The 17,295-nt window shown below is 34.7% G+C and overlaps 1 protein-coding gene across 3 annotated transcripts in view; it reads right to left on the bottom strand.

Annotated features, from left to right (window-relative positions):
* Positions 1-17,295, bottom strand: part of PIGN (phosphatidylinositol glycan anchor biosynthesis class N) — a 118,102-nt gene that overhangs the window by 49,788 nt on the left and 51,019 nt on the right. For all 3 annotated transcript variants that reach the window (XM_058557258.1, XM_058557257.1, XM_058557255.1), the window contains 8 exons: positions 16,923-17,001; positions 15,788-15,970; positions 10,352-10,491; positions 8,067-8,166; positions 7,870-7,962; positions 6,709-6,800; positions 3,502-3,610; positions 1,007-1,115 (listed from right to left, as the gene is read on the bottom strand). In XM_058557258.1, coding sequence (XP_058413241.1) covers positions 1,007-1,115; positions 3,502-3,610; positions 6,709-6,800; positions 7,870-7,962; positions 8,067-8,166; positions 10,352-10,491; positions 15,788-15,970; positions 16,923-17,001 — 905 coding nt within the window. The remainder of the gene's footprint in view (positions 1-1,006; positions 1,116-3,501; positions 3,611-6,708; positions 6,801-7,869; positions 7,963-8,066; positions 8,167-10,351; positions 10,492-15,787; positions 15,971-16,922; positions 17,002-17,295) is intronic.

A 17,295-nucleotide genomic window follows, 5' to 3' on the forward strand; every position in this document is an offset into this window, starting at 1 on the left:
AAGGAGCAGTCATAGATATTGTTCATGCAGAATGAATGTAAACAGTAACTTTATTAATCAAGATAATATAAAAGGGAAGGCCTGCAGAATGCCCATAATGAAATGAAGCTTACATAATGAAAATGAAGTTATATATATAATGATAGCAGTTATTGTCCAAGAATAATTTCCACTTATACACTGACCAAGGTGTTCGGAAAAGCTGCTTCCTGTTGTATTTTTAAGCCTCTGCTTGGATTTTAAGATCAATCCAAGGAAAAACACTCCTATCTCTTAATCCTCTTTTTAAAGTGAAGTACAATCCAAAGATCTTTTAATGATGAACAACAAAAATCATTTAAAAAAATATAAAGGTTAAATTGCACATCACTTCATTCACAGGCATTATAAAGTGTCTTTTTTTTTTAAACGAAAAACCTGGACTTAAAAGCTTGCTCCTGTCCTCTAGTTGGAAGGAAAAGCCTAGGTCCTTAAATTACATCTGTTTGCTTCACATGCATATTCCAGCATTCTTAAGTAAGAGACCTATAGAGAAACATGTTTTGGAACGTTTAACTGGCTTTATAAAATATGTAATGTATTGGGAGGAGACTAATCAATGTTATTTTCAGCAAGAGAAATACAGATAAAATTTATCTGTTTCCTAGTCCCTGTGTAAGAACTGAGAATTTATGAATTGACATGAAATTTCAGCAAAGGAATCTCTTCACAAAACCCTCTTCTGTTCTGGAATCACTTAGATTTTTATCAGATGTGAATAAATATTCACACCCTTATTACCAGGTCATAAATATTCTATCAAGTAATTTTTATTAACACATGAATGCTCACAAAAGTTCTAATTTTCTTTGTCGAATTCAAGTAAAAGATAGAAATAAATGCTGGTTGTTATTATTTTCCTGCAATAAAATTATTTCTTTCAATAACAATAATACAGATATAAATGGATAATTTTAAGATATGACTTAATGTAAAGTTATCTCCTTTGGTTTGATTGACCTCTTACCTAATGTTATCCAGCTAATAATCTGATTAATACGAGGAAGTCCTTGTTTCTTGAGTAGACTGTTATGGGTGCTATACACAACATACATGGAAAGCACTGTGCTCAGCATCTGAAAAAAAATACAAAACACATAAATAAAAGAGAAGGCAGTGAGAGACTAATTTACATATTAGAAAGAATACTTTAAAAATTGCTTAAACAATTGGAATTTGGCCAAAATGCTATTGAAATTGGACCAGCTCACCTTCTTGTGACCCAGGCTAAGAGTTAGAACTCTTGTAAAGGTCCTCCTTTACAAGCATGAAATGAAGCATTTTACACTTTCAAGAGCATTTTGGTATACATTATCACACTGTTTTGGCACACACTATCACATAATGAATAGAAATATTCATTATTAACTTTGAAAGTTTCTGAAATCAAGAAAATGCAGAGGGTGAAATGTATACAGCTTAGTGTTTATGGTTTAGTGTCTTCTACCTCTGGCCCTCACCCACATTATTCATTCAACATGTATTTGCAGCCTGAGTATTCACCTGATACTGGGAATACAAGGAGCATAATATTTCTCAAGGAATATACATAAACTAGTGTAGAGTTGGTAAATTACTTGTAGGCTGGTGGCCCGCTTTTAGAAATACTGTATTATTGGAACATAGTCACTCCCATTCATTTGCGTGTTGTCTATATAGCTCCCTTTGCATTACAATGGTAGGGCTGAAAATTTACAACAGACTCCATATAACCCATAAGCCTAAAATATTAACAATCTGGCTCTTTAGAAAAATGTCTGCTGACCCCTGACCTAGTGGATTAACTACCATTTTAAGAAATGAGCTAATATATGGCTGTGAACAAGGTAAACTCTCTTAGAGATCAGATTAGCAACCTCATCACCAAATCTTAGAGATATATTTAATTGACTCATATTTTCAGTGAATTAAGAAGAAAAAAGTGCTGTCACTAAAGCTATGACACAATCCTAAGATCTTTTCAATTGTAAGACACAATCTCATTTCAGAGATGTTAAAACGTGAAAAGATATTTATCTTGGAATCAATGAAAAATATGCTATACAGTAGAGGAATTAATGCAAATTAATAAGGTTAATGTAAAAAGGAATTTCTTAACAGATTTACCTTATACTCATGGATATTTCGAACAAAGCCCATGGGAATTTTAATATGATAGTCTTTGCTCCTATAGTGAGATTCAGAAACAATCACTTCTGCCACAAATTACTCATTATTATAGGTGAATTTTGTCAAAGCTACTATGAGCGTTAGTGTAAAGCCAGTCAGTGTACCATTGAAAATGAAAGATATGTTCCAGTGGCTTGATAGGATCTTTGACAAAATATTTCTTCTTTTTTTATATGTTCTCTAAGAATGAATTAACATCTTTTAAGTGTTGTATATTTTTATTTCAGGGTATTCTTGGAAATATTTTCTATTATCCCAGCTTTGTTCTGAGGAAATTTTTTTTTTAGTGAGGAAGATTGTTCCTGAGCTAACATCTGTTGCCAATCTTCCTCTTTTTGCTTGAGGAAGATTGTCCCTGAGCTAACATTTGTGCCAATCTTCCTCTATCTTTTGTATGTGGGATGACGCCACAGCGTGGCTTGATGAGTGATGTGTATGTCTGCACCTGGGATCTGAACCTGTGAACCCCGGACCGCCGAAGCAGAGTGCGTGAATCTAACCACTATGCCACTGGGCCAGGCCCCTGAGGAAATTTTTTGAGAGACTCATATAAGGTGTTTTTTTTTTTTCAGTGTTCTAGATGTGGTTTTTTAACTTAGATTTTTATTGTTTAAAAGAAAAACAAAGTGGTTTCCACTGTTATCTACAAAAAAGCTATCATTTTACAGAATATGACATTACATAATCTCTATTTCTCACAACCCTATTAGTTATTATCTCTGCTTTACAGGTTAAAAACAAACAATCTGACGTTACATTACTGAAAATCACACATCTAGTATGCAGCATAACTGAGAATTGACTCAATTTTGAACTGTCAAGTTCAAAGTTCTTTTCACCACACCAAAGCCACTAACCAAGGTGAAGTTTATTTTCTCCTAGAACTTGTCTGAAGTCTTAAACTGGCTATTCTTCACATAAATATAATCAAAGGCTACTTTCACTTCAAAGAAGCTTACCTTTTTCCTGACCCAAATGAGAACAACACAGAATCTCGAGTCCAAAGCAGACCCTTTCCAGCTCAGCATTTTGGTCAATACAGACGCCTCTTGTGTCTCCTTAACTTCTGCTCTCTAGGCATCTTGGGGCTGCCTATTGACCTTTTTACTATTTCATACCTTTTAGAGAATATATTTCCATGTAATATCTTAAACAGAAAACTGTCTTCTCAGCTGACAGATATTGGGTAAAGTAAACGTCATGGCATCTTATGAACAACATAATTAAAGACAACCATAAGATACATTTTGGTATATCATTAGTATAGCATAGTGTTGAAAATCCATAACTGACCTGTAATAGATGCAAAAATAGCTCTTCATTTACAAAACTGTCTTTCCTTTTTGTGAGAGATGTTACAACAAACAGGGATAGCAGAAGAAGCAGCAAGCCTGCACTCATTCTGTTTTAAAACACAATTCACAATTTCAAATTTTCTTAAGACATTTACTGAGTGCATATTATACGAAAATATAAGACATTTTACTCTACTGTAGAACTTCTTATTTAGTTTAATCAAGATGAAGTAGCAAAATGGATACACAGGTATAATAGGAATAAAAACCTTAGGATAAAGATACTATAGGGATGGAGTTATTTGTAACTTCTCACAATTTTTTAAGTATCTTTACCTTAATTCTATAATTTGATTTTTAAAACTTTTATGCATACCAACTATGACAATTCTTAGCCTGATTAGACAAATTTACAGAAAACAATATGAAAGATAGCTAAACAAACACATCATCAGTATCTATAACACACATTTTCTGACTATGAGCATTTAACTCATACAAAAAGGATCTGTATTTACAATCCATACTACTCCTAGCAGGACAAACTGCTCCTTTTTATCATTGACCTTGGTGACCTTTAGCCAGCTATTCCTGGCTAAAGGAAGAGTAAGAAGGCAGTTACAAGGGGGTCATGCAGGTGAAACATTTTGTACAGTAATGAAACAACAAATTATACTTTTTCAAGAACACCAGGTGTACTATGGTTCCTGAAGTCAAAGGAGACTGACATCAAGGAAATGGTATACTAATGTTGAGCTCTGACTCTCATTTCCTAAAAATCTGAATAACATAGGATGACTGAAATTGAGGACAGAATCTGGAACCTAGCAATATAACAGAACAAAAAGGAGTTGGTTTAAGAGAAATACGAAAGAGCAAAAGGCAGGGCTAGAGAGACTGCAAATCAGGAATTCCCAGGAAAATGTGTGTTTGGTTTTTTTTTTTGATTCTTCTAATATTCTTTTTGTGAATCATAAGGGAAAAAAAGTAGTTATACATTCAACATGGATTATCATTAAAATTTATGAAAAACAGCCATGTGTGATCAAGATTCTTTGTTTGGGGCTACTCCGGTGGCCTGGTGGTTAAGTTCGGCATGCTCTGCTTTGGTGGCCTGGGTTTAGTTCCCAGGTGCGGACGTACACCACTCGTAGTGGCCATGCTGTGGTGGCAACCCACATATAAAATAGAAGAAGATTGACAACAGATATTAGCTCAGGGCGAATCTTTCTCAGCCAAAAAAAAAAAAAAGAAAAGATTCCTTGTTTGCTTTTGCTTTTTTCAAAATAATGTGGTATTTTAATTCATTGACAAATGTTTTTACTTTAGAGAACTAGAGTAACAGGGATTTTATAGCTATGTTATATACATTTTTGCTTTTTCTTTTAATTTTATCCTTACGTGTTTTACATATCTATCATTGTAATTTTCTAAAGAAGGGAGGTGATGTGAGAGTTCAAATGGAGACCAGAAATTTCTCCATGAACCAGGAGTCAAAACAGAGAAGTTGCAAACATAGCTACTAAGAAATCAACACAAAAAAATCACTAAGGAATTAAAAAGTACAGAGAGAAACAACATAATTTTGTGTGTGTGTATGAGGAAGATTAGCCCTGAGCTAACAGCCGTTGCCAATCCTCCTCCTTTTACCGAGGAAGATTGGCCCTGAGCTAACATCCGTGCCCATCTTCCTCTATTTTATGTGCGACACCTGCCAGCATGGCTTGATAAGCAGTGCATAGGTCCGAGCCTGGGATCTGAACCATGAACCCCAGGCCACCGAAGCAGAGTGCACAAATTTAACCACTACGCTACTGGGCCAGCCCCACAACATAATTTTTAAAAATATAAATTAGATTTCTCATGTTTTAATAAGTTTGCTTCCTGAATTCATCTTGACTACAATACGCAAGTGGCAAATTTCTACGGAGACCATTTATACAATTTCTTTTCCTTCTAACATATGATAAATTCTGCTCAACTATATCAATACCGCTTGAGCAGGACAGACAGGCAGAGACTGATTAAAGGAGGGAAAGGGGCTTCCTAGAGACAAGAGCTCACAGAGCAATATGAAGCAAGAACTAAATGAAAATATTTGAATTCATCCTCTCACATACTATTTATAGTTTATGATAGCTGCAAAATGTTTTTACTTAGTAACACTAATAAAGTATGGATTAGATAGTTTGGTCTTAGAATTCAATACAATTATTTGGGGCTCTGTTAATAAATTTGACTTCCTGGAATAATTCCTGATCTAGTCTATTTTGGTATTCTTACAGAAATGAGACAAAATGTGTAGAACCTCATAAATTAGCACATACTTCAGAAAACATTGTTTAGTTAATCTTCCTTCAGTTAAAAAAGATATACCCTCATCTATTAAAGATTAGGTTAAAATGTTAAAAAAAAATGCTTATACAGTTCAAAAGAAAGTAACATCATTACAAGATTAGAAAAAAAGAGAGAAAATGGTAAATGAAATAATGATCATTTAGCTTGGCAAGCACACGCATGCACGTACACACACACACATACACACACACACAGAGCCAGTAGATTACTTGATACTAATTTAAAAGTAAGTTAAAATTAAAGGTAACCAATTATTTTACAAATTTATTTAGGACATACTGAGGAGAAATAAATACAAGAGCAGCATGGGGAATTCAGGTAAGGTATACAGACTTATCCAACAGTTTAAGTGATTAAACATGGGAAAGTTGCCAAGGTACATAGAGTTTCTTCCCATGGACATCTATACATTCAGATTAGAACAGGAGAGAATTTCCTTTTCCTAAGACATTTAAACTGTAGACATGCTCAAACGCAAAGACACCATTATATCAATGGCTTTTTAACCTTTTTGTTTTGGTAACAGAAACATTTTTTCATATGAAACCGTTCACCAGTTCTCCAACACACAAAAGATAACAAAACTTTCTAGACTTTTCTTTTGGCATTTTAAGTTATCACTGTTTGGCACAATTTCATTTTTTGTGAAGGCCCAGAAGCATCTCCAGGGATATTTAATGACTCTCAGAGCCTGGGCCAAAATTATGACTAATGGTTTGATATTAGTATTTTAACTTCCAGTTTGTTCATGTGATTTTAAACTCATGACCAAGATTAGGTTCACATTTCATAGTGTTAATTGAGAAAAACAACTGTTATTGAAAAGAAAATAAAGTATCATTCATACACTAGAGAGATATCTGGCTCTCGTCCTACAACAGGCATCAGAGGGAACGCTGCCAGGAGCAAAGAGAAGAAAATCCAACTCAGTGAGGTGCTCTAAAATAAAGAAAAAGTTATCTTTAGACAAATATGGTACGGAAAACTGTCTTCACTGTTTCACAGACTACATGGCTGTGAAAATAAAAGGAAAATGCAAAGGCTTACATCTACTAAGTTTAAAAAGTAATATAGTTACTATGTGTAAAGGACATGTTATATAGTAGGTACTGTATTAGGTATAATATGAGCATTATCTCATTTTATCCTCACAATAACCTCAAGTCGTAGCTTTTATTATTCACAATATTTCAGATGAGGAAACTGAGCTCAGAGATGTTAAAGTAAAAGTAGTATCAGGTCTATGACTAGTAAATAAAAGAACCAGAATTTAAACCTGGGCCTGGTACTTCAAAGCAAGTGCTTTATTCAATTTATGTTATGCCATATATTGATTACCTCTGTAAGAAAGCTGTCTCCAATCATAATCAAAATGATTGAGCCAAGGAGCAAAATAAGTAAAAATACTTCTAATTGGAGAATTTTATAAATTCTCACACAGTGGAAAGAAGATATTTCGATCTTCCTGCTACCTCCATCAAAAAGTATTAAAGTGGAAACATGAGAGTATTCATTGTAGAAGCACACTGTAATTCCCTGCCTAAAGGAAGAAAATCAGGAGTAATTACATTTTAAAGTAATCTATCATGAATATATACTTCTCCAGGAAAAAATCTGAGGTGGCTCAGGGCCAGGAGGGAAGTGACTCCTCTGACTCAAGTCCAGAGCGCGGCCCCTCTGCCCCTGCACTGCTCTGGGCAGTTCCTCAGCTGCTCCAACATTTAGATCTTTGAGGCTGAAGAAATCTAGGAAATGCTCCAGAGAAAGACCTATCAGCTCTGCTTCTAGAGTATTTCAATCACCACATGACCAGCTCATTTTGATACGAAAGTCTACGCGAATCACTGAAACCTTAAAGGCAAACTTAATCCTCCTGTCAAAAGGACCAGGCTCTCTATGTAAGGACACATTCCACTTTTTTGTTTAAAAATGAACAATTCCTTGGGTTAAACACATATCAAAACAAAGTAGCTCCCAATCTGTCTAGTATCAAAATGAGTACTTATACCTTTGCTCGAGTCCACAGCTGAGTGATAAACGGCCAGCCCGCAAATGCAATGAGTCCGGCTGTAAGCATACAGCGGTAGAAAAAACTGAGAACCTAGTCATGCATTCCAAAGAAGAAATGAAAAGTTAGGTCATTTAAAAGGAGTTACATATATATGAAAGCGATCTGAAAATGTTGTAATGCGGTAAATGACTTACTAATACTTCAATTCCCAGGGTAAAGACTAACAGGTATCCAACGAAATGCCTCGGAGGAAAGCGCAACAGTGATGCAACAAGGTCTTGAATAACTTGAAATCTGTTTAATGAGATTATTTATAAAAAGATTATTTATACTCTACATTGAATAAAAATATTAGGTCATAAATAATAAAAAATAAAAACTTTCTGCAAAGCTAGACATCAGGGAATTTTCAATTCATAGATTATTCAAAAATTGAGATAATCTCTAATAGATTTACTTCAATGGCTTTACTTATCTAAATTACCTTTTTTGAAATTTAGAAGTATTTTAGGAAAAACTGTAACTTCTGAATTAATTTCATAATGACCACAAAAATTTGCTTGGTTTTTTATAGATATTAATGAAAATAAGTGAGTCTTGTTTGATCTTAGTTTAAACATGGGTACATACAACTACAGATATAATAACAGAAATAAAATACAATGAACCCAAATGAATAAAATGGAAAAAAAATTCTAAATTCACCAAGGTTAATCTTATATTGAAATCTCAACTATCCTAATGAAATAAAGGTAAGTTTTCCTAATCTAGGTAGAGAAAATCTTAATTGCACTTTTTCACCGAGCTAAATAACCTTTTCCAAACCCAATTTAAGATGTCACTAAATTATACACTAATTGTAATTAAATGTGAATATATAACCATTAAAAATGCATTATACACTTCAGTACTTTTTACACTTCACCACTGGAAAAAAGCTTTAGCATTTATAGTGCATTATTAAATAGTTAATTATGAAAGTCAGTATATTTGGTTTATGACCTTTTTCTGATTGAAAACAATGGTTACATAATATATCAAAACGATCAAGGTGCCATGCAGGAAAGCAAAGCTAACATCAGTCAAAAGGAGGATGTTTCTTTCATTCTCAACAGTGAATAAGCACAAATAAACAAAAGATAATTTTGTTAAAACATTTTTTTCTAGAAGAAAAGTGAATTTCTACATTTTATTTTACACATAATCTATCAAAAAGAAAGATAGAATACAACATACTTTCAAAATCACATTTTCCTTTAAAATTTAAATATATATGTCATCTTCATAAATTAGGACATTTAATAATTCAGGAGGGGTTCTGTGGTAGAATAGAATTTTCTGCAAGGATAAAACCTTTCATTCTAAAAATTTAAAAGCAGATTAAATGACATTAGAAAAAAATCTGATTTAAATATGTATATCCAGCAACCCTATACCCTTCAAATGGAGAAGTAACAGTATGTTCTTTTGCCCATGTCTTTTTGCCTTATATTTTAAGATGCTATATTTTAAGCATTTTAATATTAATTTTTATTTTTTATATTTTTAACATTTTAATATTTTTAACACTTAATGTTTTTAAAGAATGGAAGAGGTGGTCAAAGCTGGAGTTAGCAAAAATTAGAATAAAAATACACATTGTGTCATGACACACGTTAGCCAACCCTGAAAATATCCCTTTATTCTGGGCTCTCATTCCCTGGGCTGTTTTAGGGGTCTGGTTTTCTCAGAGGATTCCTGGATGTCCACAACTAAGTTTAAATTCGAGATTATTGGTGCAAATACAGAAATCAACAAGATCTACAACATGACCCTTGCTGCCTGTGAATGTGAACCAGCACAACATTTTAGTGGTTTTATTTTAAGTGCTTGAAATTTGCCTGAGAGCCCTACCTCTGATGTTTCTACAATGGCAGAAATCCATTTTAAGTCCACCTGTGAGGAAGTACTTAAAGGTAGAACCACAGCACATGTGAATAATATCCACTCATCTTTGCATGTACGCATTACCAGATTGGATTTAATTGCAAAGTTTCATTTATCTAGGTTTACAGGGTGGCTAGGAAAGGAGGGGCAAAAATGTACGGAAAGAAAACATGCAAATTTCTTTATGAAACACAGAGATACGCTGGAATCTGAGATGATGAGACAAGTTCAAAATGTAAGCTACTCCTAGTATGGTATAATCAATATTAATTATTTTATTTTTACTCCAGATTTTCCTTCTAAAAGATACCCAGAGAAGGGAACAAGGTCAATGCTACCTCAGGGCAATCAAGATGAAGTCAAAAGGGAAAGGTAAATCAAAAAAGGAAGTTTATATGCAAGATTTATGCTGTTATAAATGAAGTGGGAGTGCTTGGAGATTTGAGGGTATTACAAATATCTTTGATGACATGCTACAGAAACCTAATGCACTTTCAATACAGATTTAATTATCAGTGAGGTGAAAAACAAAACAGCAAGATGTGTTACTTACTCTCTTAGAACCGCATACCATGTTGGCACTGGCAATAAACAATATACGTAATAAGTCCAGGGGCAGGCTTGAATCAGCAGGAAAAATACTACTAAAACGCCAGTAGCTACAAAACCGTATGGCAGGAGACGGCTTGTTTTCTGAAAATCAAACAAAACATTGAAATACTTCCAAACTCATGCTAATTAATAGGTTTTTAAGAGATTTTATAAAGCGATGAAAATATATTACTTTCGTTTCAATGGTTCTACAACCAGATGATTAATCTAAGAACTGCATTTTAAGAAATCTGTCATTAAAGAAGCGTATTACAGAAGAAAAAGCTAGATAGCCTGGAATTGCTGCAATTAGGCAATTCTCAATTTAAAAGTGACTATGTTCCAAGTCTGCCTGCAAGTAACTTGTTGAGAACTCCGAACATATTTCTCCTTAGTAACAATTTTAAAAATGTTGATTGAGTTCTCTGCCTAGCTCACAAAAACCCATTTAATCCACAATTAACTGTGGGACCTAATCTTCATTTGGAACAATGTTTCCATCTATTCAAACTCCAACTTGACATGCTGCCCACGCTTCTCTCTCCACTGACCAACCACAGTAGGTTCATTCAGTCTCATCTCCTCTTCCAACCACCTGCCAACCAAGAAAGGAGTTCCTCAATGTAAGTCACCAGCGATGGCCTCCATGGGCTGTGAAGGGCCATTGGGGCGCTGGGCCAGGAGTAACGATGCAAGGGCCAGGGACAGAAGTTCCAATGATTGGGAAAGCTGTGATGCTGAGAACAGCATCACATATATACTGATACGAATCACATATATACTGACACGAATCACATATATACTGAAAGGATCATATATATACTGATATGAATCACATATATACTGATATGAATCACATATATACTGATTACAGAAAGCTATGATGCTAAGACCAGCACAGGAGAAAACACCAGGAATGGAGGGGTAATGTGGTGCTCTCTTGCCCCCATTCCTTGTTTTCTCTATTTTCCCCTTGCTTTGCCAGCCAGAGCTAAATAAGTTGAGAATTAAGAATTACCTTCTGGAGTAGGGGAATTTAGAGAGGAAAAGCAGAAGATTTTTTTCCACTTTATAATTCCTCCCTACTGGCATAAAATGTCAACAGAAAGGAAGTAAGAACCAAAGATAAACTAGGGCATAGTTGTAAAAAGGAAGGCAAAACACAGCATTGTATTTAAGAGTTTGGAGCTACACAGATCAGAATTCAAATCGTGGCTCTGTTACTTGCTCACTGTATGACCATGAGCAAAGTACAAAACTTTTCTGAGACTTAATTTCACCCCATCTATAAAATGGGAATAATGATTCCAATAGGTATTTATCAAGGTTGGTAATGCTTAAATGAGACTATGTAAAGAGGTTAACAAAATGCCCTAAATATTACCACTGTTTAATAAATAATGGCTGCTATTATTACTTTTATTTTTATTCTTTCCTCCTCTACTTTTTTGCATTAGTCCCATAAGTCACTACAGAAACACATAGTGAATAGCACTGGAAATGGAGATGTTTGAGATAGCAATGGAGGTCCCATAGCAAGGGGATGGGAGAAGAAGGGGAAAATCCCAAATAGATGTGGACAGCTGGTGTCTCTAAAGCTGAAGGTGGCTGAAGCAGGTATTCATTGGTTTCACCTCATTTTGAGAATAGTAAAATAATAAGAAAAGAAGTTTAAAAGAGTACATAAAAAAACACTCAAGGAATTTTCTAGAGTCAGTACAATATGGTATAATTATCTAATCATTTGACATATAAAGTAATAGATATTACAAATGACATCTACTTGTACGAAACTAAATCATAAAGAATTCGGTTCAGCTGAATTGAAAGGAGTTTAAACAATGAGAGTGGGGGACATTCTCTACTTCATCATGAATTGACTCCCTGCCTCCCCATGGCCCCCTAAAAAACACCTGACAATAATAAACCATGCCGTGTGCATTGTGATTACTCCTGCAACCAACAAACATTTAATAAATCGCATACTGCATGCTCTGCTCTGTGCTAGGTGTGGCCTTCAAGGAGTTTAAACCATACAGTTGGAGATGGAATCGTGGGATTGGTTTAAGGGATTAATATTTTGGGATTTTACTAAGTAATAAGAGAACAAGGAAAAGTATGTGGCAAAATAAAGATATTTAGTTCTAAAGCAAAAAACATTTGAATTGGCAAAAGCAAAGGAGAAGAGTATATAGAAGTTAAATGCAGAGTTCCATTAAGAGGAGCTGTGGCAAATTACATTTAAAGAAAACAGAATATTCACTGCAGACTTGCTTGTAATAGTGAAAAACTAGAAATTACCTGTATAATCTAGGGACACTGTCATGAGAAGTGACATAAACTTTAGAGTCAGACCTAAACTTAATTCCAATGCTGCCATTGTATTTGCTTGTCAATTTCACTAACCCATTTAGCTTGTCTAAAGCTCTGTTTCCTCATGTGGCAATGGAGCATAATGTCTGTTGCAAGCTCATCTCTCACTCCCCTTCCAGCCCTCTATAGTCTAGCCATGTCAATGACTTGCAGCTCTTCCAAAAAGCCGTGCTACCTCACTCCTCATTTGGCACATGCTGCTCTCTCTGCACATCTTTTTCCTTTTTCCTACTGGGCTATCCTACTTACCTCTTAAGATTTCCCTTTGGCAATAACCTGCTCTGTGAAGCCCCCTGCAAGCATCACATTCTAATACGTGCACAGCTGCAATCACCTCCCCTCCTAAGTGCTCCTCAGGCCTCCCTTCAGTCAATGCGATTGACTAGCGGCATTTTATTCTTTCTTCCCAACTGGTAAGGTTGCGTCACTTCACTAGATTATAAACTTGCTGAAGAGGAATCAGAATGTTTTTGCCAACAGAACAAAGTGTTCAAAATACTTGTAATGACCTCAGCTGTAATGGTCAGTTTTACGTGTCAACTTGGTTAGGCTATAGTCCCCAGTTATTCAATCAAATACTAATCTAGTATAGCTGTGAAAGTATCTTGTAGATGTGATTAAAGTCCGTAATCAGTTGACTTTAAGTAAGGGAGATTATCCTAGATAATTAGGGTGGGCCTGATTCAATCAGTTGAAAGGCTTTAAGAGCAGAACAGAGGCTCCCCTGAGGAAGAAACTGCACCTGTTGAGTGCAGTTTCAGCTCCTGCCTGCAAGTTCCAATCTGCCCTTTCTGATGGCCTGACCTATGATTTAGGACTTGCCTAACTAGCCCCCACAATTACATAAGCCAATTCCTTACACTAAACCTCTTAATATGTAGATCCTACTGGTTCTGTTTCTCTGGTTTAACTCTAACTGATACACAAACTAAATATAAAGTCTGACCCTATATTCTAGCATTTGAGGCCTATTAATTACTTCTGCCTAATCTATACTGTATTATCTCTTAGTAGGCACTTGAACAAACCTCCCACATTCTACCCAACTTGAACTATTTATTTTAAAGGCAGCATGGTGTAGAAAGAGCATGAATTTCAGTATTAGAAAATATTAGTTCTGTCATTAACACTAGTGTGTCTTTGAAGAAAATATATCTCTCTCTGAGCCTAAATTGCCCCATCCATATAATGGGAATCATAACCACCAAAATTAGGGTAGTGTTAAGCTTTACTGAATAACACACGTAAAGCACCCAGGACAGTCCTGGAATAGTGGGGCTCAGGAAACATCACCTATATGCCAGCAGAATAACACATTTTCCCAAATCTGTCTCTGTTTACATCATTCAATTTGCTTTAATTCTCATCTCCCTATAGTCTGACTGTTAACGTTCCAGCAAGACTTACTTTTTCCTGTTATCATCACCCTAACTAGAGAGTTCTCCTTTATTTAAAATAGGATAGTCTTTGCATCACACTAAACTTAACATATATTAAAGCTGTTAAATGTTAAAGTTGCCTCATAATGTGTGTAGTATAGGGACCTATATCTGATAAGGTGGTTATGTGTGTACATCTCTTACCTACTTTACTTACTTCTAAGCTCCTTGAGGATAGAACCTGAATTTTATATTTCTTTGTATAGTCTATGCAGCATCTAGTACTGTACTGTACACTCAATTAAATATTTGCCACATTATAGGATTAATAATAAAGAAGAACTATCACCTATGAAATCTGCTGACACATCAATCTAAAGGCATATCCTTTCTCAACACCCCAAACAGCAAGATAAATACGAAAAGGCAGCGTCTGGAACAAGACCAGTCTGGATTCAGACCTCAGTTCCTCCACATCCTAGCTGAGTGGCCTTTTGCAAGTCACTTAGCTTCAGTTTCCTCTTTTGTAAAGAGAAATTATAATCCTACTTTCAGCACTGTTATGAGTTTAAAATGGCAAAATAAATGTAAAGTACCCAGGAGAATGCCAAGATATATCCATTATTAAAACATGATTGTTTCTGTCTCCTTTCCTACCATGTAAGAGAGTATTCCTAGTCTAGCCAATTTCACATACATTCAAATAATGAAAATTACTTGGAGGAAATTATTTAAGATGCATTAAAGTACTATAAAAATTGGAATAAACACTACTGTTCTCCTTCCATTACCGAAAAATAAAATATAAAATTGGAAAAAGTTACCACAGGAAATGTTTCCAGACTATTATTAATAATAATACACCATCTGAGTATATTACCTTTCAGAGGATTTGGACATGGTAATAATCATTAGCGAGAGGGAAGCAAAGGAAATGGAAGTGGGATATTCTCCCTGGTAAATGATAGTCAGCAATGTATTTTAAAACAGTAAAGTGTTTTAATGAGGTAAAACCACACTGTTATATTTATACTATTATATTTTCTCATTTATATGAAATATTATTAAAGAGGTGGTTTTTTTTTTGCATTGAAAGTACAGTAAACTCAGGACTAATTCTTAAAATGAGTATAAATAGAAAGTGCCAGAAATTTGTATTTCAGAAAGTTGAAAGAAGGTAAGAACAGTTCCAGAAAGACATATACATTATTTAAAAAGGAACCTTATGAATAGTGATTTATGGCTTTCTAGCTCCTATTTTTTTAGTATCAGATAAAGTTAAATATATAGCTTCAAAGTAGTTTTCTGATCACCTGTACTAGAAAGATATAGAATACTTATAACATGGGAAATAATTATAAAAAAGAACAGAAAATCAACCCAGTCAGTGCCATAGGAGAATTTAAATTATACAGGTATCTTTATAGCCCTCTTAAAGGGCCATTATTATTAATACACCCTTTTCCCAACTAAAGAAAGAGAGACAACTGAGAAAAAAAGAACAAAAGCAAATGAAGGGTAAGAGTTAGCTTAGTACAACTTGCACATTGTATGAACTCATTACAAGTGATTTGATTAGCTTTCTTTCCTCAGTCCTAGTGATTTTACACCATCATCTGACTCTCCATTATAGTTTCTGAACATACCTTAACTTCTTTACTAACACCTCTGGTAAGGCTGGAATGAGACTTGATGATCAACAAAGAAGCATAAGATGTCCATCCCACAAAACCAAGAACAACAGTGATGCCCAAAAAGAATCTGTCATAAGTGTGATAATAGGACAGTCCTCTCAATGCAAGATGAATCAGCTCCTTGCAAAGGGAGACCTACGGAAAAAGAAAAATATAACTTACCACATGGGAATAATAAGAAAACCTAAGTCTCAAAGGAAGGAAAATTATTAAAATTAGAGTGAGTAACTGTAGATGCTGGATCAAGAAAAGATTTTAATTGTTTGAGGATCTTGCAAAGTAGAAGAAAAATTCCTGAATAAAATGAATGTTTAAATCTTGATTAAAAAAAGGTATTTTAAATGTAAACTATCTATGATACATATAGTGATTTAAAATGATTCATTTTGTGGAAATTATCTTCAGATGACATGAAAGAAAGAAATGAAGGCTCTCTAATAGAGGTCCCAAATAACGGAGATGCCCACATTTATATCATTTCTTACTCTCTCATATCAGATTACCCAAATCAGTTATAAAACATCATTAAAATAGCTTAGTATTTTAGAGGAGGAGAACAGCTTACCATTTTAAAAGCATAACAAAATTAAGCATTAGAAATACATGGTATTACTTAGGCAATGTTAGAAACTGCAAATAGAATTCTATCCTACTTTAAAATTATATGACCATTTAACAAAGAAAAAATTAATGAAAAACAGTAGGGTAGGAGTTGCAAAGAGTCAAAGCTTCAATATGAATCATTAGACTTTTGACAGTGTGTAGATAATTCCAAATGTACAAATATGTCAAGTTCTAAAATAGTATGCATAAGTAGGGTGATAGAAACTTGGAATACACTTGCTCATTATAGAAAACAGCAATTGTTCATTTCCAATGCCAACCTAAAAAAGTTTACCCATAATATTATCCGAAATAAGAGAAGTATGTCCACAGCAAAAGAAGCTACTTAGGAAATTCAACTCTATCTTGAAGGTTCAGGAAAGCTCCCTGGCCTGCCCACTTTGCTCTCCATCGCCATACTTTGCCCCTCCCCATACCCGAAATGACGATCAGCTATTTAAATATACAAGGCCTGCATACTTACTGCTTCATCATACTTTCTCTGTTTTATATAAGATCTTGCTTTTCTTAAAATGTTGAGCTGTTTAGACTCAGAAAGCAACCTACCAAAGAAAAAAAAGGTTAGGTTTAAAATGTTTCCTCATTTCAATTATATTTTTTCTTGTTTTTTTTTTTTTTTTGAGGAAGATCAGCCCTGAGCTAACATCCATGCCAATCCTCCTCTTTTTGCTGAGGAAGACTGCCCTGGGCTAACATCTGTGCCCATCTTCCTCCACTGTATATGGTACACCGCCACAGCATGGCCTGACAAGCGGTGCATCGCTGAACTCCCGAGGTTCTGAACTCCAGCCACCAGCGGCAGAGCGCGCGCACTTAACCACTACGCCACTGGGCTG

The sequence above is a fragment of the Diceros bicornis genome, chromosome 16, assembly GCF_020826845.1.
Source record: "Diceros bicornis minor isolate mBicDic1 chromosome 16, mDicBic1.mat.cur, whole genome shotgun sequence".
Classification (NCBI taxonomy): Eukaryota; Metazoa; Chordata; class Mammalia; order Perissodactyla; family Rhinocerotidae; genus Diceros; species Diceros bicornis.